Source organism: Alosa pseudoharengus, unplaced genomic scaffold (assembly GCF_046254945.1).
Source record: "Alosa pseudoharengus isolate Yale_2024_CS ecotype anadromous, Long Island Sound unplaced genomic scaffold, YU_APseudo_1.1 YU_APseudo_1.1_scf_16, whole genome shotgun sequence".
NCBI classification, from domain to species: Eukaryota; Metazoa; Chordata; class Actinopteri; order Clupeiformes; family Clupeidae; genus Alosa; species Alosa pseudoharengus.
The window spans coordinates 22,621,465-22,643,964 of NW_027468630.1; the positions used below are offsets into that span (position 1 = coordinate 22,621,465).

At 42.1% G+C, this 22,500-nt stretch overlaps 2 protein-coding genes across 4 annotated transcripts in view; one reads left to right on the forward strand and one right to left on the reverse strand.

Moving 5' to 3' along the window:
- Positions 1-8,247, reverse strand: part of itfg1 (integrin alpha FG-GAP repeat containing 1) — a 163,049-nt gene extending 154,802 nt beyond the window's left edge. The window contains exons 1-6 of the mRNA XM_076287477.1: positions 8,041-8,247; positions 7,535-7,619; positions 6,809-6,948; positions 6,007-6,061; positions 5,747-5,821; positions 4,114-4,208 (exon numbers count right to left, since the gene is read on the reverse strand). Coding sequence (XP_076143592.1) covers positions 4,114-4,208; positions 5,747-5,821; positions 6,007-6,061; positions 6,809-6,948; positions 7,535-7,619; positions 8,041-8,218 — 628 coding nt within the window. The 5' untranslated portion in view covers positions 8,219-8,247. The remainder of the gene's footprint in view (positions 1-4,113; positions 4,209-5,746; positions 5,822-6,006; positions 6,062-6,808; positions 6,949-7,534; positions 7,620-8,040) is intronic.
- A 240-nt stretch (positions 8,248-8,487) lies between these two features.
- phkb (phosphorylase kinase, beta) overlaps positions 8,488-22,500 on the forward strand; it is a 76,513-nt gene continuing 62,500 nt past the window's right edge. For 2 of the 3 annotated variants that reach the window (XM_076287480.1, XM_076287479.1), the window contains exons 1-4: positions 8,509-8,578; positions 11,065-11,151; positions 18,034-18,172; positions 19,466-19,565. In XM_076287480.1, the coding sequence (XP_076143595.1) occupies positions 8,509-8,578; positions 11,065-11,151; positions 18,034-18,172; positions 19,466-19,565 (396 nt within the window). Of the gene's footprint in view, positions 8,579-9,389; positions 9,491-11,064; positions 11,152-18,033; positions 18,173-19,465; positions 19,566-22,500 lie in introns of all 3 variants that reach the window. The other variant, XM_076287481.1, reaches the window with a different exon arrangement.

Sequence of the window (22,500 nt, forward strand, 5' to 3'; positions counted from 1 at the left end):
GAGGCTCAGTGGAGTGCAGCCTCCGCGGCCTGTTAGAGCCTCTCGAACCCGACTCCCAGCCACCTCTGACTGCTCTCTAATCCCTTTCTGACCACTTTCTGACCCGCCTTTGACAAGACACTGACCAAAGTCCACTTGGCGTTTGAGGAAAGGCCAAGTGTCTTTCAGTACCCGAATCCCCATTTGAATTAAAGATGTGGGACACAGAAAGAGACCAGTACCAGTACTGCTGGCACCACACACCAAGTTGTTCTTTCACAGACATTCTCTCTCTCTCTCTCTCTCTCTCTCTAGCTATTCTCTTCCAATTCATTTTTCCCTTTTCCCATCCTTCTCCCTCTCCCTAACCTTGATAGGTGATTTATAGCTCTCCATGCTGAAGGGGTGACCTGGACAGTCCAATTTAAACCGTAAATGAGGCTCTGACACCACACAGGATGCGGATGCAATTTCAGACTGCTCCAAGCCAGCAAAGGACATGGCCTAGTTGAGTGTGGCAGTGTGTGTAGCTATGTTTACAGCTCCTCATCTAAAAGACACACAGGCAGGCACAAGAAGGTGCATGTGCACACACACACACACAGAGAGAGACCCACAGACCCACACACAGATGCACACACCCACACACAGGGCTGAGATTGAGGTTGCGACATGGATGTCACCCTCTGATTTCCATTGCGAGGGCAAACATACAGTATGATAAATAAAATATCACTCTTCTATGGCCACCCATATGCACTGGCAATACTGAAGAGACAAGGGCTTTCTTAGGTTAAGCACTGCTTTGTGGCCTCACATGGACAAAACTGCATTTGGCTCAGCAAGAAATAAACAACCTCTGACACTAGCGGAGGTTGAAAACAACCACAGTTAATATTCTGTTCCCAGTGAACCAAAATGGAAAGCTCAACACAGAAACACAGCATGAAGAAACGGTCTCCTGGGATATTTGTGTTCCTCTCATCAAGACTGTCTTCACCTTTAAAAAGGGGGCACAATTATTCATAACAGAAAGGAATTCTGGGTAGCAAGAGTGTCCTTGAGGACAATTACAAGGAACAAGATGGTGCTATACAGAACCGAAGTCAATGCTATTTCTATCATCATCATCACCACCATAGACCAGAGTACAGACTGTAACATCTTCCTGAAGTCTTGCTGGTCTCCTGGGAGAGGCAGGTATGGACACACACACACACACACACACACACACACACACACACACACACACACACACACACACACACACACACACACACACACACACACACACACACACACACACACACACACACACACACACACACACACACACACACACACACACACACACACACACACACACACACACACACACACACACACACACACACACACACACACAGTGGAGTAAAGCAGCATTCAAAGCGTTTTACAGTGGATATGTTCCTACTCTCCCACCTCCTGCTTTTCTCCGCTTCTCCTTTTCTCTGTTTGTCGCTTGCTTTCCTTCCCCTTGTGCTGCTGTGCTTTGTCTCCCTGTCATCTCTTTTACTTAGATTTCCTCCCCAGCTGCAGCACCACTTCAGATTCTCTCTTTTCCTCACTCTCACTCTCTTTCTCCCTCTCATTTTCTCTCTCTCTCTCTCTCTCTCTCTCTCTCTCTCTCTCTCCCCCCATCGCAAAGGGGCTGTTTCCGCAGTGACAGAAGATTCTCCAGATGGTTTGGAAGCCAGGGCAAGTGCCAGGCTCAGCAATGTCTGTGTGTGTGCGTGAGTGTCTCCTTGTCTCTGGGGGGACAAATTTGTTCTGGTCATACCAAACCCCATTTAAAAAGCCACTCATGTGACCTGATGGGCTGATGGAATTTATCTGTTCTGATAAACAAAGCGCTCCACTACTACTCAAATCCTGTTCAAGAAAGAACCCCAAAATTCTTCCTCATAAAGACCTCCACACCACACAGTAGTCCAACCAATTACAGACACATAAAGCCGTCAGCTCCATCAGACTGGACATCTCATAATTAGAGAAACAAAGCTCCACCTGTACAAGATCTGCCATCCTGCCAGTTCACATGCGTTCATTGGCTTGTGCAACTATACTCTGCATAAATAACAATAAAGTTTAATCTAATCTGATTATGGCATGTAAGCCTCTCTGTTTCTGTCCTCCCCGTCCTTTTCCACCCCTGTCCACCCAGTCCCTAAACGATCACACCTGCGTCTGCGGAGAACTTTGCTCGGCGTGAGATGAGTGCCGTGGCTGGTTTACATATGCCGACCTTTCTCCAGTGCTCTCAGGGCGCCCGGGTGCCAAGGACCAGGGAGCGCACGCCCTTCTGCAGCATAAATATTGATGCTTATGCGCTAGTTAGAGAACCACGGCCCAGTTAGCAAATACTGGAGAGACAGAGAGAGGCACGTAAGCCGGGTCAGGCAGGAACATGCACACACACACGCACATGCACGCACACGCACGCGCACGCGCACGCACACGCACACGCACACGCACACGCACACGCACACACACACACACACACAAGCAGCTCACTGAAGAGTTCAACTAAAATAAAGACTGAAAGCAGAATTCTGATTGACAGCTCCTGGGTGACAAAAGGCCTGGCACAAACAATCTAGCGGAATCCAGGCCTATTTAGTTTCTCAGTGATAAAGAAAATGGGACTGTGTGTCCCTCTCAGCCAAAGAATAAACTGCTGGACCTTAGGGTACCTTTCAATCTGCCTTTGGTAGAACTGAGGTGCTATTCGCTCAACCAGCCCTGACTTTTAAACATAAGGCAGAACAAGATAACAGAAAGCTGTGCCTGGGTCAGTTTGTGTGTGTGTGTGTGTGTGTGTGTGTGTGTGTGTGTGTGTGTGTGTGTGCGTGTGTGTGCGTGTGTGTTCAACTTGGCCTGCTAATGGACACACGGCTTTCACTTTAACTGAAAAAAGAGCTCTGTACAATTATTTCACAATTTCAGCTTTTAAATCTGCCTGAAAGAGGCAGCCGGACACAAGGACAGCTGCACCATCTTACAAATGAGCCATTCAAAGAGCACGGAACAAAAAGAGCCTTCAGACAGCACTACATGATTCCAGACATGCTCCACTCCGAGTCAACACAACAGCAAAACCAAGAGCACACCGACATAACTGCCATTATTGAGGGTTTATCATTCTATGTCATATTGATCATTCTATGTCATAGGCTTTTCAACTGAAATTATGATGCGTGGGGAGTGTGTTGTTCAGCACAGCTGAATGTTGCCTTCCAGACAGCTGTATTTTCAAATAATTTCACACTCTCTTTCTTTCCCACTCTCAAGACAGGTAAGTGAACTTGCCAGGCAGATGAATCAATAACAACCTGCTACTCCATTCATTATACAGTACATTAAAAACCAAGATGCATGCTAGCTTTCTGGCTCAATTACATTTTCTGGTTTTCTGGCCTGGCTTCTTTTTAGCCAGTAACTTTTGGGCTTGTTGTGGGCTGCATACAGTATATTAGATATTCAGAAAGAACTGTCCATGACTACCAAAGTTTGATCTTTTCAGTGAGGCTTGGCCCACTGAACTATTTCAGCAGATCTTTTTTTTCAATGTTGGCCTCACAAGCCTTAGTCTCACATACATTCAGGGAGGACACATTACCAAATGCACTATGAAATAATGACTCTCTGAGACATCCCTGCATACCTTTAAAAAACAATATAAAGAAAGCATCCCATCTCAAATGTAGCCTATATCCCTGAAAATAAATCGTTATTTACAATCTAGGAGTAGCCACAAAGTTAGAAACATACTTATGAAGTCACACTGCAAATCAATCAAATAGATGCAGTTCAGTTGGAGCTCAGTAACTGTCCTTTAAGTACATTGCTCAATTATGAACTGCATATCCTTAGAGCTTTTCTCTCCGACTCATTAGGAAGTACCTCAGGGAAATCTGCTAGGATGATGTGAACTAAACATTGCACTGAGAGAGAGAGAGAGAGAGAGAGAGAGAGAGAGAGATGGATGTGCAGATTACATGCAAAAAGATGCAGATCTATTCTTCCCTGAATGTCCTCAAACTTTGTTAAAACTGTTTTACATTTCCGCACAGTGCAATGAAGTGGCTGACTTACCAGCAGTGAAGTCTTTATTGAGGTCAATAAAGGCATTGGAATGGGGAACTCGCATCTTAACGTCACTGCCAAGAGCATCCCGCCATATCACCTGCCTACAGACAGGAAATGTGTACTAGTGTTAGGGGCTACACGAAAATGCCAAAAAAAAAAAAATGGTGATTATTTGGTCAATACTGAGATCACAATAGCTAACACAAGTGCTCATTATGTGTTTCTTCTGGGAATATAATAATACAGTATATCAACTAGAAAAAGTAATAGACAAATACATACAAAATGTGTAATTTAACATCAGATGAGCATAGGACTAATGGTGCACAGCCACATTAGAAAATAATCTGGTTTAGGTCAGGATTTTCATGTGGGGATATAATGTGATGTTATACTGTAATTTAACATTTTCAACATCCAAGTCCAACTTTTTTGCATCAACCCAAATTAATGTTTATTCCAGGACTGCAAGGGTAAATAAGTTTCAGTAGTAGTAGCAGTAAGTAGAAGTAGTATTCAGTAGTATTTTATACTATGTATGTTGAGATCATATGAGATGATAATGATACATCTGAAATTCACTTAAGGCTAGCCTCTGAGAAAGAGTTTGGATTCACAGAAGGAAGACAAGCATATTGTTGCAAAAGAAAGGGGTGGACTGAATTTGCGATGAGAAAATGTTTTATCTTGATTTATCTTGCTTTTATAATCACTGGAAGCAATCGTGCAAAGCAATCTAGAAGTGTCCACTCTGCATTTATAGTAGCAGTATTCCAAAAAGTAAGGGGGGGGGGGTTTTGCTTGTGGTTAAATTTGGTACTGCGTCTGCCTCACCCAACTCATATGGATCTGTGCTGCCAATAAACCGTAATTTCTCGAAATATCGCGCCTTTTCTTGTGGTCTAAGTCCTGCCCTATATGCCTTTGCATCTTGGACACGTTTTGATGAGCTTTTCTGTTGTTTAAACATGGTTATAATCACTTAAGGTATCCAGAGTGCATAATACTCCATTGTACTTCATTCAGTTCTTTACGTGCCTCCAACATGGCCATGCAACTGGGTTACCGCCTGTGCAAACCCCTAATTAATCGCTAGTGAAATAGGCCTACTCCAGTTTACACAGAATGCCAGGTAGCTTTGTCGACGAACGACAAATGAATAAAATAGCTTACCTCATGTGATGGACATTATAAAACATAGCCTACATAGTGCTTCTAATGATCAAGAGAGATTTATTTGTCACATACACAGTTACTGTAGGCTATATAATACCTAGCGTCTTTAAATTGCATATTCATTGCCATTCACTGGCTGTCAAATAAATAAATGTACTTCTAGAAAACAAAGCAGCATGGCCATCATCACGAGCACAACAAATCAGGGAAGGGAACATGGGCTTGTACGTCATCTCTTTCAGATGGTTCCGCAACACACTACAGACACACAGTCCACATCTGTCCGACATGGCAAAATGAGTTTGGGGTCTCCAGCTAATCCAAAATGCTCCACTTCAGATATGCTGATACAATGGTCTAATGTGGAAGGGAGGGCGAATCGTAACAAAAGTGTATTGGATACATTTGTATCCGACATAGTGCAGATGTAGCCTAAGTTAGGTTGAAGGCACTAAGGACTTACCTTTCTTTGAGATAACAGACTTGTGTGGCAACACCAACCACTCCGAAGATGTCTGGGACCATGTCACCATTAAAACTATGATTTAAAAAAGACAACAAGTTCAGGGCCAAGAAGTAAAAAAAAAACATTTAAAACTACATTTTGGATTGATCTACTGATGCCAGAACTACCCTTAAAACTTACATAAATGAAGCAGAATGTCAAGCCAATGGCTTTTTTCGTGTGTACAGATAAATGTGCAGGAAAGACTAGTGACTTACTCCATAACCAGAGGCTGGTCCATAAAGGTCTTGTTCAGTTCAACCCTTGATTTATCTGTCAGTGTAAACCAAAAATCCCTTACAATGTTTACTGTCACTGCAATTTACAAGATACATGTTGAAGTATCAAGATGTATTGAAGTTACATCAACATAAACACAGGAAGTAGTTACGAGAAATGAAAATGAATTCACAAACAAATAGTGCACTACAAAGCAAGTTAGGATGTTTTCACATATAGTCCATTTTAAAATAACCGAACTCAGCCTATTAAAAGGGGACCAGAAAGTGGACCAAAACAAAAGGGACTCAGATAATTTTGTATTCATATTGGGAGTTCATTTGAAAGAGGACTCAGACCTCTTTCTGGTGCCCTTCAGCTCTGATGGGGCCTCAGTTTTCTTCATGTTCACACAATACTTTCTCTGAGGGTCTCAGATCTACTTTGGTCTCAGTTCGGTCTGTGTTATGTTGGTGTGTTCATATCATTCATGCACAAAAAATGCTGAGTCATCAATCTGAGTTTGTTTAGAAGGCTGAAAGGGACCAAGTGTGGAAACACCCTTACAGGCAGTAATGCAAACTCTTTAAATCTATATAATTTCTGACATAGCAATTCACATTTGCAAATACCTAGGGCGCCAAAAAACTACACTGATGCAGAAAGGTGTAGGTGAGATACAACATCATTAAAGAAGCAACAAATACATGTTTATAAGTAGGACAAGTAGTGCTTGTCATGCCTGCCAGACCATAAAGAAGAGTGACAGTGTGGGTGTATAAATGTGATCATGTGAATTACCCAAAGTCTGGTTGTTTCCCCAGAAGACAAACACTGTGGTGTCAGAGGCGTCTTTTCCTTTTTTGGACATGGTGAGCAACACATCCATCTGGGAGTCTCCATCGTAATCACCAGGGACAACACTAGTGATAGCCATGTCACTGAGAGGGAACAAAACAGAGAGACAGAAAGGGTACACAACAGACACACACAAACAGATGGAGAGATGGGGAGAGAGAGAGAGGAGTGTGTTTGAGAAACAGTTAGCGTGAACATGTCTTCACTAAAGGACTACCAGACCTACTTGATGTGATGTCAACCACATAGACATTTACACATTAGTCTTACAAAATAATATCAGAAATATATTTCCCCTTGGTACATACTGTATCATCTGCTGTTGACAGTAGCCTTATACATCAGTTCCTGTTATAAACGTAGCCTAATAACAATATTGGGCATATAGGGGACATATGAAATAGTTTATTCGTTTGGCAAGGAAGATATGAAAGTCATTGATTCTAACATATGCAGCTAATATGAAATATGGACACAAATAATGTGCAAAGAACACAACATTAACATATTCTGATGACACTGTAGCCTATTGCGTTGCCTGCTGCTATGATTGGGGTGCATTTCATTTATTCACATTTACATAAGGCTCGAACAAAGGGTTTGACTTTGGCTGGAGTACAGAGTAGGTTTAGTATCATGATCTGACATGTCATGTCCACTAACACTTACTTTGGGATGTCACCTTCGCCAAGACGAACTTTTGGCTTGAAGTAGGGTGCTTTCAGATCAGCCAAAAAGATCACTAGTTCAGACTCTGCGAAAACAACAAGCCACCAATAACAAAATTCGATTATAGTCTGGTTGAAATTGGCATGTTTTTGTGTACATGGTCAAGGACATCTTGGCAAAAATCAGCTGAGGTGTGGACTTTGTAGCATTCTATCTGAAGGTTAAGTAAAGCAACTGTGTTGCTATTTGTAACAAATAAACTAAATAAACAGTTGTATCTAGCAGGTCTCGGTGGCTAGCTAGATCCAGAGCCACACCTTCTACAACTCCTTGTGTAAACACAAGCTTCTGTCATTAAAACACCAATATAATGGCATAAGCTTAAACAAATTATGGTTTGTATTCTTTAAAATACCATACATATATGAAAAAAAAGAAACGTGGTGACTTTGGGGGCAGGAGATAGCCAAAATATTACGAGTCTACCATGTAGCTAAGTTACTCACGTTCTTTGATGATGAAAATGTCAGTCTGTTTGTCCGAGTTAAAATCACCAAAGGCAGCGATAGTTCCATACTTTTCTGCCCCAAATAAATCAGTTGTCACATCTTGTCGTGCAAAAGCCACATATTGCCCCAGAAATCCTAAAATAAGCGTTATTAGGTATGAAGAAGACAGCCACATCCTGATTCTCTCTTGATTCAGGCAACACAAACTGGAATACTGCACCTCGCTTTACGGCAGAGTGAACTGTCAAACAATTTAAGATTGCTGGTCTTTCTTTAAAAAATGAGGGGATTTTGTCCTGCCAAATAAATTACTGCTGATTTAATCAAATGCATTCAGTATACGGTGTATATATAAGGTACATAAAAAACGATTATTTAAAATTGACAACAATTACTAATGTGACATCACAGGATATTCTCTTCCTCGTTTACGACATTGTCGCACACGGTTATTCTGAAGTAAACATGGCAGATGTTAGCTTGGCAGATATCGGGTGGAAACTATTGGAGCTCAAAGCCAGATCTAAACGCTCAGGTTTGGCATAATATGTTGCATGGCCTGTGTGTTTGTGTTTGGTAAATATGCGCTGATGCAAATTGCAAGGTTGCCACTTGTGCTTAACCACAGTGAGCTGCGTGCGCTCTTGCATGGCATAGCCATTGAGTCCAGCAGCATGAACATGGAAAGGTCAATCTCAAAGTTTGCTGTAGACTGCAACAGCGGCGCTATTTTAAGATCGTCAATGTTTCACATTAAGATTGTGAATGTAATGTGTGTGTGCCATGGCTAATTACTGTTCCAACAGACATGTAGGCCTACAGTATGTGAACATCTCATAATCACACAGGTCTATTTCACTGTGTTCCATAGCTCACAATCTTCGTCAAGTTGTCAATTGTGTTTTTGCTCTGTCATGGGAAGCGTAACCAGCAACTCCTAGGCTATCAGGCTATTCATTATGCCTAATGATGGTTGGTGAAAGCTTTATGTTAAACAACTGTTAAGGCTTTGGTGGTCACTCTACCTAAATGGCTCACAAGATTTTTAGAAGTTTTAGAAAGGAAGTGCCATTACCCTAACCCCCCTAGTTATAGGCCCTACTTCTTCATTAAATACCTGTAGAAAAATCATAATAAAGCACAGAATACCATATGTCTCATCATCACTGCTGCCTTGGACTAGATGAGTGCTATGCTACATTTTGTTTAATTATGTGTGATTGACATATTCAGTAACCCTTGATATATTCAGTAACCCTGGTGAATGGCCTCTGTGTGTAATTCCATGTAATTTGTTTCACTGTTATGCTATACTAACCCTGCAAACCTTCTGTGACTTACTGTAGTGTAATTTAGCTGAAAGACGATTGGCCTAAAGTTCACCTTTTGAGCATGGCCTACTCAACAAATGAGATTTCCACCGGCATTCGGAAACTTCGCAGACATGGTAAGTGGTCAGTGGTTGATTCTGAAAGGGGTGTAGGCTTCCTCTGAATCGTGAGCAGCAGGCTCTCCCATCCCTCCCCTTTGAAGTTGGCCCAGATGAAGTAGGCTACTGTATAAGTGCTCATGCCTGTGGTGATGTCCTAAAATATTTCTTCTGAAAGTGAATGATGCCTTACACTATATGATCTAAGGTGAAAACTCCAGATTCAGATAGTGTGTCTGTCACCAAAAATACATTAAGTAAGTTCACTACTGTACATACAAAAAGAACCAATCACCAAAATGCTACTTTTTTGAGGCCAGCCAAAAGCATGATAGTTCCATTTTTTTCTGCTGGAAGTCCTAAATAAAATCAAAATGTGAATGAAAAATATTCTAACGGCATGATATCTTTAACATAGAATTTTGTTCTAATTATTGGCTTTATAATTTGTGTTATGGTTTGGTAAACTTTACAATGTTTTACTGTAAAAATCTGATATGTTTTGGGGCAATTTGTTGTCAATGCATGTTGTTATTGTGAACACCCTGAATGATTTTTTTGTACAATTTTGTTCCTTCTTGGTGGGTACCTCTGAGGCTATTTTAATCTGTATGCAGGGTATTCACAGCACACAGGTTGATACAAGTAAAGCTATCAAAAAAGAAAACAGCAGTTTGTTCCATTTGTGTTTCAGTGAAACTGGAAGACGTGGCTCTTTCATTTGCCTGCAGACCTCCTCTGCTCGTACCCGGTTATCTTTAAAATAGATGGCTTTGTACCAGCTACTTAAAAGCTGATGGAAATTATGCTAATTTGCCTGGAAATGTGAATTTTCAGTACCTGAGGTATTGACCTAAGGTCGATCCCATTAAAATGTAAATCGCTCCAGAGTTGATTGTGTCTGAAATGGTAGTTCACTGCGTGTGGGGTTTCCCTGAAATTCGCTTCTCTTTTCGTCACTGAGTGAAACACCAAATTTAGTTGTGGCAAGTTCTATTACGCTTTGGAGTTTGTGGCAACGTCTTGAATTTGAAATAGTCTGCCTTGCCATAGCTGCATGACTTGACCTCTGATTTGACAAAAACCATTGCAACCAAAGAGACTTTTATTCAGTCAGTGTTTTAGAGTTGCTGTTTCTGTGTTTCTGATTTGAAGATTGAGATGCTTTTCATGGTGGGTGAAAGATTAAATATTAAAATAAAATTAGAACTTTTGTGAGCAAAAAACTGTTATACTCAGTTGTCACTTCAAAGTAAATAAATAAATGCAGCAGCAAATACATAAATATGTAGGCTACATGTACATTCACATTGTGTTGTTGAAATTCGTATAACTTAATCATCCTTAAAATATGTCCTTTAAATTTGTCACACACAAATAGTCAAAGTAGCTTTACAACTTTTGTTAAACATTGTCACAGACATTGATAATGCACTTACTTTAATGGACTAGTCTGTTGACAAAGCCTCAAGTGTTTTATAAGTATTTAGTTGCCATTCCTGTGGCTACACTAATCTACCACAAAATATGTTTGGTCAGTAGAGGTAAACAATTTTTATATTAAGAAACCTTTCTACCTCTCTTTTTCTCAGGCTCCATTTATGAACCTCTTAAACTCTCTCACCTTCATCGGGAGGATGAGCCTTTGTGGGAAAAGCTAGACCGCTATTACACTTCAGGTGAGCATTTTTTTTTTTCAGTTATTCAATGCATTTTTATTCCAATTATTTACGACCGGAGGACATGGACACAGCATCAGTATTCACCTGACTGGAATGTGAAGATACTCTAGTCCTCAACACTATAAAGATATAGTTCAATCATGTAGTTCAATCATATAGTTCAACACTATAAAGAATAGTTCAATCATGCAGACCCAGCTCTCAGCTATGAGGAATAGTGTCCATTTGGTAGCCTGTATATTTTGGTAAATACATCTTAGCAGTAGAATTAGTCATCTCCTCTGAAGAACATCCAGCTGCTTAAATTCTGCAGGATTTTATGTCTTACTGAATGCACATTATGAGCGGGAAGCCTAGCCAACAATACATGACCTCTTTTTGAACAGCCCATGAAAACTGTGTGTGGATTATATGTGGTGTATGCCTAAAATAATCCAAATATAGCGTTACCATGAAATGCATCTCTCTGATTATTCATTTTTAATTATATTATTGTTTGTGTAATGCAAAACATTTTGCTTCCGCACCACTTCGCAGATGTACTAATCAGGATTTTCCCAAAATCGGTGGCTAAATATCTCTAAATAAACAGATGATTCAAAGCGGAAATGATGATAGCACCTGACTGTGCATCAGTTGTCAAGATGTCAGTGCTCATAAATATAGCCAACTTCAGACAACGTTGTATGAGGTCTACCGCTCCATTGTTATGTACAATGTATTGTTAAACTAGGTGTCTCTCTCCTTTCCTGTGTGACTTTTACATTTTTGACTAAGCTCAGTCATTCTCTATAGTTTCTAAAACTGGAAGAGTGGGTTCTTACCATTGTTCTGTTTAAAACTCATGATTCATGAGTTATTATTGTGATTATTTTCAACAATTGAGCTTGGTCTTTCTGGCAGCTTATGCCATGAAGTTACCCTACTGGTTGGATGGCTTGATATGCCTAGCTCATCTTTATCTCCATCAGTTGGAGACAACCTGCTAAACTGGATTAACGTCAAGCCAGTGAATTCTCAAGTTTCAAACTGATGCATTTTTAATATTCAGAGTTCAGTGTAGGTCTCAAACAATTTTACTGTCAGTAATTTCTTGATTAATGTTGTTACATTGCAGTCATGTTATGTTTAGTATTTCTCTAAAATCAGCAGTCTATATAATACATTTGATATTCCCCATAATGTTATTAAATCTTTTTAATTTTTAATTCAACATTAGCCTTCTATGGCAGTCTGTTCCTATTGTAAACACAATAGTTCTGCCTGCTGAAATCTGTTTGGTACCCTGTCGCCAGCTTTTTTCCTGCCATTTGGCAGTGGGAGCCTGCGAGATGCAGCTCTGGCGGGCTGCTGAGCCAGCTGCTATGTTTTGGGAGAGTCGTGTGTGTGTGTGTGTGTGTGTGTGTGTGTGTGTGTGTGTGTGTGTGTGTGTGTGTGTGTGTGTGTGTGTGTGTGTGTGTGTGTGTGTGTGTGTGTGTGTGTGTGTGTGTGTGTGTGTGTGTGTGTGTGTGTGTGTGTGTGTGTGTGTGTGTGTGTGTGTGTGTGTGTGTGTGTGTGTGTGTGTGTGTGTGTGTGTGTGATACTCTGGTATATGTTAATGTTCAGCCCTCAGGAAAGAGCAGTGGGTCTCTGCACCTTCCGTCGTTAATCGATACTCATCAGTTCCACCCCACTGCTCCCACTCTAGCCTCTCAGAGCTGCCACAACTCCTCTGTTTAACATCGCATCTCTGCCCCCTCTCTGTCTCTCTTCCTACTTCTCTCCCCTCTTTTTTTCCTCCATCTCCCCGTTCTTTCTTTCTTTTTTTTTAAATCTCACAAGTGTCTCGCTTTCTGTTTCATTCTGTCCATTCCCTCTTTGTCCGACTCCTTTTTTCTTGTTTGTTTCCACCTGTCATTCTCTCTGTATAGTTGAACACCCTACTATTATCTGCCATGCTGTCTCACTATCTGTCAGTGTCTTGCTCATCCTCTTTCTTTATCTTGCTTTTCTTTCCTTACCTCATCTTAGCCATAACCATTGTTGTCTAATAAAATATTATACTTCTTATACCATTAATATTAATATATGCTTGAGCACACTTGTCTAATAAACAGACATAAGATTGAGTTTGCTTATTCTTGGGAACTAATTAGAATCTGTTTTTTAAATACTGATGAGTATTTTCTGGAAGAATGTGCCCTCCACCTTCCAGGGAATTAATATTTTGAATTTAAATTCAAGGACTTTGTATTCCATATACTTTTGTGTTAACCTCCAACCAACATCTTCATGCTGTCCTTTTACAGTACAACATAATGATGATATGACATGATGTCCATTTAGCGCCAAATAGCACCTCCATACCAAAGAAAAGCTTCATGTTGTGTTCTTTTAGGAGATTACCTTTTCTCCATTCTAATAATGGCATTATCTATCTTGGGTCTAAAACACCCATGCCATCTGTATCCCTTTTTCCACTACTGCATGGCACTGATAGCAGAGGTAATTTTGCTGCTAACAGACATTCTCACTCAGCCTGTTGGCTGATCATGATGAAGCTGATGACAAGGCTGCACACATTTACTGTAGTGCATGGCAACAGATCTGGACCCTCCTGGCCTGTCCACAGCTTGGGCCCGATCGCTCTCTCACTCCCTCTATCAGACGACAGCAGATGATGCCCAATCTCTGCCAGTCCTTGCATGGCCGTGTGTTGTGTGGAACCTGGCGCTGAGTGACCCCTCACTGCAATATGAATGCCTCATTATGCACTGTACTGTTCGCTCTGACCCTCTCCTGGCCCCCCAGGCCCTCATCCAAGGGCTGAACTAAATGATGGGCAACGTCAACAACAATGAAATGAACTCACTGCAGGTTATTTGTTTATTTATCTGTTTCCGTTATATGGTTATTTATTTTTGATTATCCTTTTTTTAACTCCCTGGTGGTTTATGGAGAATGCTGTGTGAGTGTTCAGGATGTTCTGATGATCAGAGGTCATTCTGTCTAGCAACTGCTGGGAACTGAGCTGTCTGAGACCTTTCAGCTCATATCAGGTTTCTTTCTCTCCCTCTCTGGTTCCTGGTTCTTGCCATTTCACAACTCTTGCTGTTTTGTGTGACACTCTGAGGTTATCCGGGTTGTTCTGTTGTCACCATTTCCTTCTGCCTTCACAACTGTGAACACTGCGCTGTTCTGTGGTCTCTATTATAGAACTCTACTCCTACAGGTTACAGTACTGTATGTAGATATGTCTGTGTTCCTTCTTCATCTCTTTCTTGTTAGCAAGTGCAGAGAATATTAAAAATAATAAATAAATATATATACTCTTTTGATCCCGTGAGGGAAACTTGGTCTGCATTTATCACAATCCGTGAATTAGTGAAACACACACAGCACACAGTGTACACACAGTGAGGTGAAGCACACACTAATCCCAGCGCAGTGAGCTGCCTGAGGGGTTAGGTGCCTTGCTCAAGGGCACTTCAGCCGTGCCTACTGGTCGGGGTTCGAACCGGCAACCCTCCGGTTACAGGTCCGAAGTGCTAACCAGTAGGCCACGACTGCCCATTCTGTTCGTCGCCTCAGCACAACCATGAACACTGTTTGTACGAGGCCGTGGTATAACAGAGGAGCAAGAGAGAAGATATGTTATTTTTTGGCATTTTCATTGGCCGACCTCATACCCTCGTATTTGCTCTCTGGACATTTGCTGCGTATAGTTCACTCGCAGGCTGCGGGGCCGTTTTCTGCCTCTCTGATCTGTCAGAACCTTAAATAAAACCATGTAATATTTATGCAATGACCTTCAACGCCTTTAGAAAAGAAAGAGAGGGGGGAAAAAAGCCTGCCCGGGTTCTGAATAGAGGCGTCGGGCGGAGAGGCGGCGAGACTGCAGGAGCAGAGAGTGGCGGAGATTTGTACAAAATGAAATGGCGCTGATCGGTGAGCTTGGAGGAATATTTCACAGGCTGTCTGGACTGAAATGAGAAAAAAACACCAAAGTGCAGCCAGTGAGGCAGAAGAGACAGAAGCAGGCAAGCAGAGCAGACGAGAACAGAACAGAGGATGGAAGAGGGAGAGAGGGGGGGGGGGTGAATAAGAACAGAGAGAGAGGGAGAGAGCAAGAGAGGTTAATTTCCCCCAACTAAATTAAATGTCTCTCGCATGCTAGTTACGGTTTGAGTTTTGAAACTAAGTATATTTCATTGAGTTTTTTTGCTTGTTAGACTTTCATGATGGATTTTCTCTTTACTTTGTATCAGGGATTCACATTCAATATAGTGCTCTCAGAACAAGGATGAACAAAAAAGTCATTAAAGTCAGGTGATATTTTTTTATTTAATGTAGCTGCACTCAGAAGAGTGCAAGGAAGCAAGCAAATAAGGAAAGTGTGTTCACTTTCACTTGCGAGCAGGTTTTAGCTCCCATCTGTTCTTGTACGTTGCCTATGGCAAGGCCACCAGGGCTGGAATCCTTCATTTCAGCCAGATAGCCATAGCACTGATCCTCTGTCCCACGAGCAGTCATAGGATGGTCGATAGGATGCTGGAATGAAGAATCTAACACACAGTTCGCAGAGTCCAGTGCGTCATAGAGCCCAGTGCGTCATAGAGCCGAATGTTGTGGATTATCTGTGCAAATACTTTCCACTCTTGTTCGTGGTTTCCAAGCTGGTAGCCAGCTGGTACGTATAGCTCTGCAGTATGCAGGCCTACACTGTGTAAACCTCCCTCCCAACACTTTTAAGAGATGTGTTAGTGAGAGAGCTAGCAGCTTGGACTTTTAGCTCAATTGCTAGCACGCTCCATAGCAAGCTCCATTTGAGGTGCTGCAGTTTGCTGTCAACACAACGCGGGCTACACTTATTTGTGGGGTAAGGTTGAAATGCTGTGGAGCCTCTTCTTGCCTTTCTTTCTTTTTCAATCTCATTTTCTCGCTCATTCACTCACTTACTCACTCACTCTCTCTCTCACTCTCTCACACACACACACACACATTCACATTCAGCTTCTAGTGGATGAGTCCTCCTGCCTATCTACCCTGTGGCTTCAAAAGATTAAAGCTTGGAGAAACAAGTTCTGAGTTTCAAATACCCTCTCCTGCTCACCTAGTCCTTATTCTTCCTGTTTTTTCTTTTGTTGTTGTTGTTGTTGTGAATCTTGGTGTATTTTATCTTTATGTCTTTTTTTTTTCACCCTTCAGCCAAAGTGCTCTTTCCATTAATGTCATTCTCTTATAAGGTGTCTGTTGTCCACCCGCTTGTCTTATAGTCCACTCACTTTCACTCTCCCTCTCTCTCGCCCAATCTCTCCCGCTCCCTCTCACTTTCTCTCTTCTTCTCTCCATCTACACACACACGCATACACAGAGAAATAGGGAGAGAGTAAGAGAGAGGCCATGGAGAAATTGTTTCCTGTATGAAAGAGGCAGTTTGTGTCTGCTCACATTAGCTGTTGAGTTGTTGATTTAGAGGTGCATTATACTGATGGATGATAACAGCGACTGAGAGTGCGGCGGATTTGCATCTAGAGTGTTGTGATTTCTCTACCCCCCCCCCCCCCTCCCGCCACCTCCAGTCCAGCCTGTTCTACTCTGCACCATATGTAATTATGTTTTTTTTTTCTTCTGCTGCTTATTTCTTTTTCTGCTTCAAAAGAATATTCTTATCTGTTATCACACGAACGCACAGACTGTGCTTCCTCTGCTGGGAGCTGTGACAAGACTTCAGATGAGATACACCCTACTCTTTTTTTCTGTCTTATTCTGCTTCTTTTTTTTTTACCCTTCTCCTGTCTCCTCTGCCTGGGAAACGACGGCGGGAGCGCCAGTGTTACCGTCGGTGCTGTGTCACGCGGTGGTCCTTTACCTGTCAAATAATTACGCCGTAATAACCACTCGTGTGCCTTAATCTTGCCAGGTCTGTTGAACGCTGCCGTGCACAAACCTTGTGTCAATAGACGTTCACATTAGCGCGAGAGCGATATGAACAGATGAACACATTCCTTCGCTGCAGGCTATCCACACACTTCCCACCCCTCCCCAACTCACACACACACACACACACTCGGGGGTTTGCTCTCATGGCAGTTAGCGGGGGAGTCACTGAAGAGTTTATTAATATTCCACTTAATTCCCCCCGCTGCCTCTTTCTGTGGCGACGCCGCTGACTTTGTCTCTTTGAATTGACCCTGGCTCTCAATAACAAGCCAGCGCGAGCGCGGCGGAATGGATGTCCCCTTCATAATGGGCCGGTGAAAAATGAAGTGCCCTATTCAGGATGATTATACATCAGAGAGCAAGGGACCGCTGAGGAGGAGAGCAGAGAGAAGAGAGAGGAGGGGGAGAGAGGGAAAGAGGGAAATGAGGGATGGAAAACAACATAAATCAAGGGAAGAATAAAAAAAGAAAGATGAAGAAGAGATGCATAGAGAGATGGACAGAGACTGATGGAAAGAAACCCTTGCAAATGACAGGGGGGTCAGTGATGATGATGAGCATGACAACAGATGTATATTGGGCAAACATGAGCAAGAACACATTACTATGCTTGTGAGTGTGTGTGAGTGTGTGTGTGTGTGTGAATGTTTGTGAGTGTGTGTGTGTGTGAATGTGTGCGTGCACGCGGCTCGCTCTATCTGAGGCATACATCTTTGTTTAGTTTAGCTCCCTCAGGGTGATGACATACGCCGTGCACATAGCTTTTCATAATTCACTGGAAATAAACCCTTTGCCTCTTTTCGATGCTGTTTGAATTTTGTCATTTGTCATTTTCGTTTAATCTTCTGCACAGGAGGAAATGCCTCAAACATGTCTCTCTTTTCTTACTGTCTCACTCATGCTCCCCACCTCCACCCCACTCCACTCACCCCCTCTGTCTTACCTCTTTGTCTCCAGTGAAGGTAACCATTCTGAACAACCAGAGCCCCACCACTGGTCTTTTTCCTGTGAAGACCTGCTCATCATGCAAGGAGGCCAAAGTGAGGGACTCCCTCTACTGCGCAGCCAGCATCTGGGCTCTGGCCATGGCCTACAGGTGAGACTGACCTAGCCCTGGTCCCCTTGTACACACCTGGATACCTGTGGGGCAGGTGTTTTGTTGTTTTGCTGCATCTAGTAATGATGTTTCTGGGGTTGTTAGCAACATATTGTTATGTGAAACATTTAGTCACTGTTATTGGTGTGACGATGATAAGGAATGCCTTCAATTTCTTGGGGAAATTATTAGTAAGTACAGTACATGGAAAGAGGTGACACATTAGCTGAAGAAAAACTGAATGTGAAAACCTCCACATCCACTCCTTACTCTCAAGATATCTTCCAAGGTTTTTCTCAAGTAGACAGTGCTTATCCATGCACTTCCCTCTTTGCAGTGTGTGTGTGTGTGTGTGTGTGTGTGTGTGTGTGTGTGTGTGTGTGGGTGTGTGTGTGTGTGTGTGGGTGTGGGTGTGTGTGTGTGTGTGTGTACCTGAAGCAGGTCAGTCTTGCCCTTCTCCCTCCTTCATTTCAATCCCCACAAGGGAACTCTGGTTCAAGGTGAGACTCTGATTCTCCAAAAATAGCCCGGCCCCTACGCTACTGTAAGATCTCCCTCCTTGGAAAGTGCGTCTCTCATGGCTCCCTCAAGATGGAATGATTATTTCTTTTCTTTTCTTTTCTTTTCTTTTCTTTTCTTTTCTTTCATCCCTCTGTAATGTGCATGTTGTTCCCTCAGAGGAGAAAAAAAGGAGAGGAGAGGAGCAGAGAGTAGAGGGGTGTAAAAATAGAGTGAAGGAGGAGTGCACTGGGGAGAAAGTGCTCTGTCATCAGTCACGGGGCCGCCCCATTAGCCGTGTCACAGGAATTTAATTAAGATGATTCCAATCTGACAGGCCAGCTCCAGACCATTACTTACTAGCCATGTGACTATGGCAAGCTCTCTACCTCTACCTCTCTCTCTGTCTCTATATGTAGTTTTATCTCTCTCTGTGTGTTTGTGTGGGAGAGAGAGAACATGAGAGAGAGTTAGAGAGTGCAAGAGTGAGAGAGAGGGAGAGAAAGAAAGAGAAACAGCAAAAGTGTGTCAGTGCTCACTAAATAAAATACTTCAACATTGTCAGCTTTTTCCCCCTTTTGTCAATTCTGGCACAGTTTCCAAGTGAGCACAGTTTTTTATTTTATTTTAATATTTTAAAAAAAGCAATGACCTCTAATCCTCATAGCGGTGATGCTCCTTCAATATGCGTATCCATGGAACAGCACACTGTGTTATATAACATGGTGTTGTGTGATGGATCTCATTATCTTGAGCACTGTTGATTTGTGGGCATGTTTATGGTATCGCACACAGGCGCATGGATGACGACATGGGACGCACCCATGAGCTGGAACATTCCGCCATCAAGTGTATGAGGGGCATCCTGTACTGCTACATGCGCCAGGCGGACAGGGTGAGTTTGTGCGTGCGTGCATGTGTGTGTGCGTGCATGTGTGTGTGTGTGTGTGTGTACTACTACATGCTGCAGGCTGATAGGGTGAGAGCCCACTGCCATGCCCTCTGAAGTACGCTGTCTGTGGTCATTCACTACATAGAATGTAAATCTCTTACAGTGTCTTTTACTGTACTTTTACTTTTTACTGAGCAACACAGTACACAGATGTACACAACACTGTTAACTACACAGATGGTAAATGATTTGTGAAATTAATGTTGTTGTAGATGTTGTGATGTGTGAATGGAATTCAAAAATGAACTGCTAATGCAGTCTTTAATGGACTAAGTAAAAATCTCCATGTCTTTCTTTGAAGAAAGTCAGGTGAGAATTGAAAGAGAATACAGAGTAGAAACCCTCATACATTTTGCCAAGTATGTAATTGTCTGAATTAAAAGGAATAACTAGCATGGGAAATGAGCTCATTGTTGTTATCTCATTGAAATATGCCTGGGCAGACTTGATAATAGTCCTTATTAGTAAGGGTGTCACGATTTCGATTTTATTTCGAAATCGATCGAAAATACATCTCAATCTCGAACTTCGAACTTAAAAGTAGAATCAACGATGCAGCCACACCCCCAATGTCACGTCCAGCATGTATGCCAAGACGCACAAACACACATGCACGTGCTGAACTGCAGCATCAACACTCCTCTAATTTTAGGCTGCAGCCAGTTAAAATATAGGCCTACACATCAACCTACCGAAATCAAAGCCCCTCTTGCTACTTTGAAATCACCGGTGTGGAAGTATTCGTTCATTCACGTCAATTAAAACTAACTTAGCCTACTCAACTTAACAAGTGAAAAGATGGTCTAATTACAGTCCAAAGTTACTTTAAGGCTTAAAATGCACATTTATAAGTACATATTCCATGAACACTAACCTTGGGTCTCTTCGGAGTGTGCTGAAACAATCAAATTAACATTCTGTGTTGTTTCATTTTACTATGTTCACGTCTCTGTTTTAGCCTAAAGTTAGTTCTGTTTACATTACAACCTCCCGGTTGGAACGGTTTCAAAGCGGTTTCAAAATAAAAGCCCCCCGAAAAAGAAAAGGAAAAGGCCAAAAAGAGTAAATAACATATAAGGAATGCATTAATAGTAATATTTAAAAAAGATCGAAAATCGAATCGAATCGTGACTTTAAAATCGAAAATTACATCGAATCGAGGATTTGGAGAATCGTGACACCCCTACTTATTAGACAGTAACATGCACGGCACCAGCCAGGGTTGCCAGATTGGGCGGTTTTGCAATCTATTTTGCGGGCAAAAATGGGTTTGGGCGGGTGTATAAAAATTGGGCTGGTTTCGGATCAGTTCGGCGGGTTTTTGTAGCCGAAACACATAGGCACTTCAGACCCTTCTTCCAGCGACCCTCAGCAGGCAGCAGTCTCTCACTCACTCACTCACTCACACACCCTCTGGCTGACGTGCCCCCTAAACTCACAACAGACACTCTCAGCTCACGTCACCTTATGTATCGAAACATGCATTCTAGCTATAAATGGCATAGTGCATGGTATTTCCATAACCGCGAGATATGCGCTTCACAATGACGGCAATAAGTTGTTAGATATTCATAGCAGACAGTAAAGCCCAGCAGTAATTTATCTAAAATAACACATATTAAGTACCATTCATGATGTTGTCAAATATTGAAGTTGTGGGAAGTTTAAGCTGTATGTTTCTTTCGTCCCCCATGTCGTTTCATTTATCCCGGCCAGGAGGGACGAATGAAACAAAACGCACGTTCGATTTCTCCTTAAATAACTACTGAATGGTTTTGTTCAGACCTGAAAATGCAACTGTATTTGACAGAGGACAGATGTAGGTTGCTTGTGACAAAATATTAGCTTTCAGTGTTTTACGATGTCTTTGTAAATTACGTTTAATTAAAAAGTGTTTCAGTCTGGTTCTCCCCTACTGCGGCGCAAACCGCCCTTCAAACACACAGCTCGCGGGGTTTTCAAATTTAGCTAGCTGACTGACAATATCAATATGCCAAAGTGGGCAAAGATCATTTTCTCATTACAGTCAATCTCTTTATGAGGGTGCACACTGCTGAAAGATTACCTACGAGACAGGATGGACTTTCCCCTTCTTTCAGGGTTGATGGATGTGCGCACAGGTCTTGCGCGAATGGCTTGACATAGGACTACGGCCCACGTTCCGTCCAGCCAGTTGTTGAGGAAGTTTGACAAAGCCTACTAGAACTTTTTAATTATTTTTAGGCCTAATAACAATTGCTCAAAGCAATTTTCACGAAGGGCCTAGGCCATAGGCCTATGTTTTTTGTGTAGAGATGGCCCGCCATGCATGAACGTTCTGCTTCTGCAGCGCACTGACACCCCTGTTCGTTCAACTCGACTTTCATGAAAACTCTAGGTTTAACTGCCTGTCAGGTAGGCCTACTAATTGTTCTAAATTACAGGTGTCAAACTCAAGTTTGCCTTTAACCTATATCTGGCGTATGAAAATATTTTTTGCGTGTATAGAGTTGCCATGCATGAACGCACTGCTTCTGCAAAGAGCGCACTGACACTGTCCTAAATAGCCTATGTTCAGCGCGATTTTCATGAAAACTCTAGGCCTAACTGCCTGTCTCAAGGAATAGATAGCGCCTATGTATTAATTAATTGTTCTAAATCACAGGTGTCAGACTCAAGATTAACTCAAGCCTTTAGCCTACATTTGGCGTAGGCCTATGAAAATATTTTTTGTAGCCTAGAGCTGGCCCACCAGTTATGAACGCACTGCCTCTTCAAAGAGTCGACACCCCTGTTCTATAATCAATGCGATTTCATCTAATACATGAATATGCATGTCATGTTGCTATTATAAATAATTGAAATGTTGTGCATTAGGCTATTTTGTATGTTCATATCC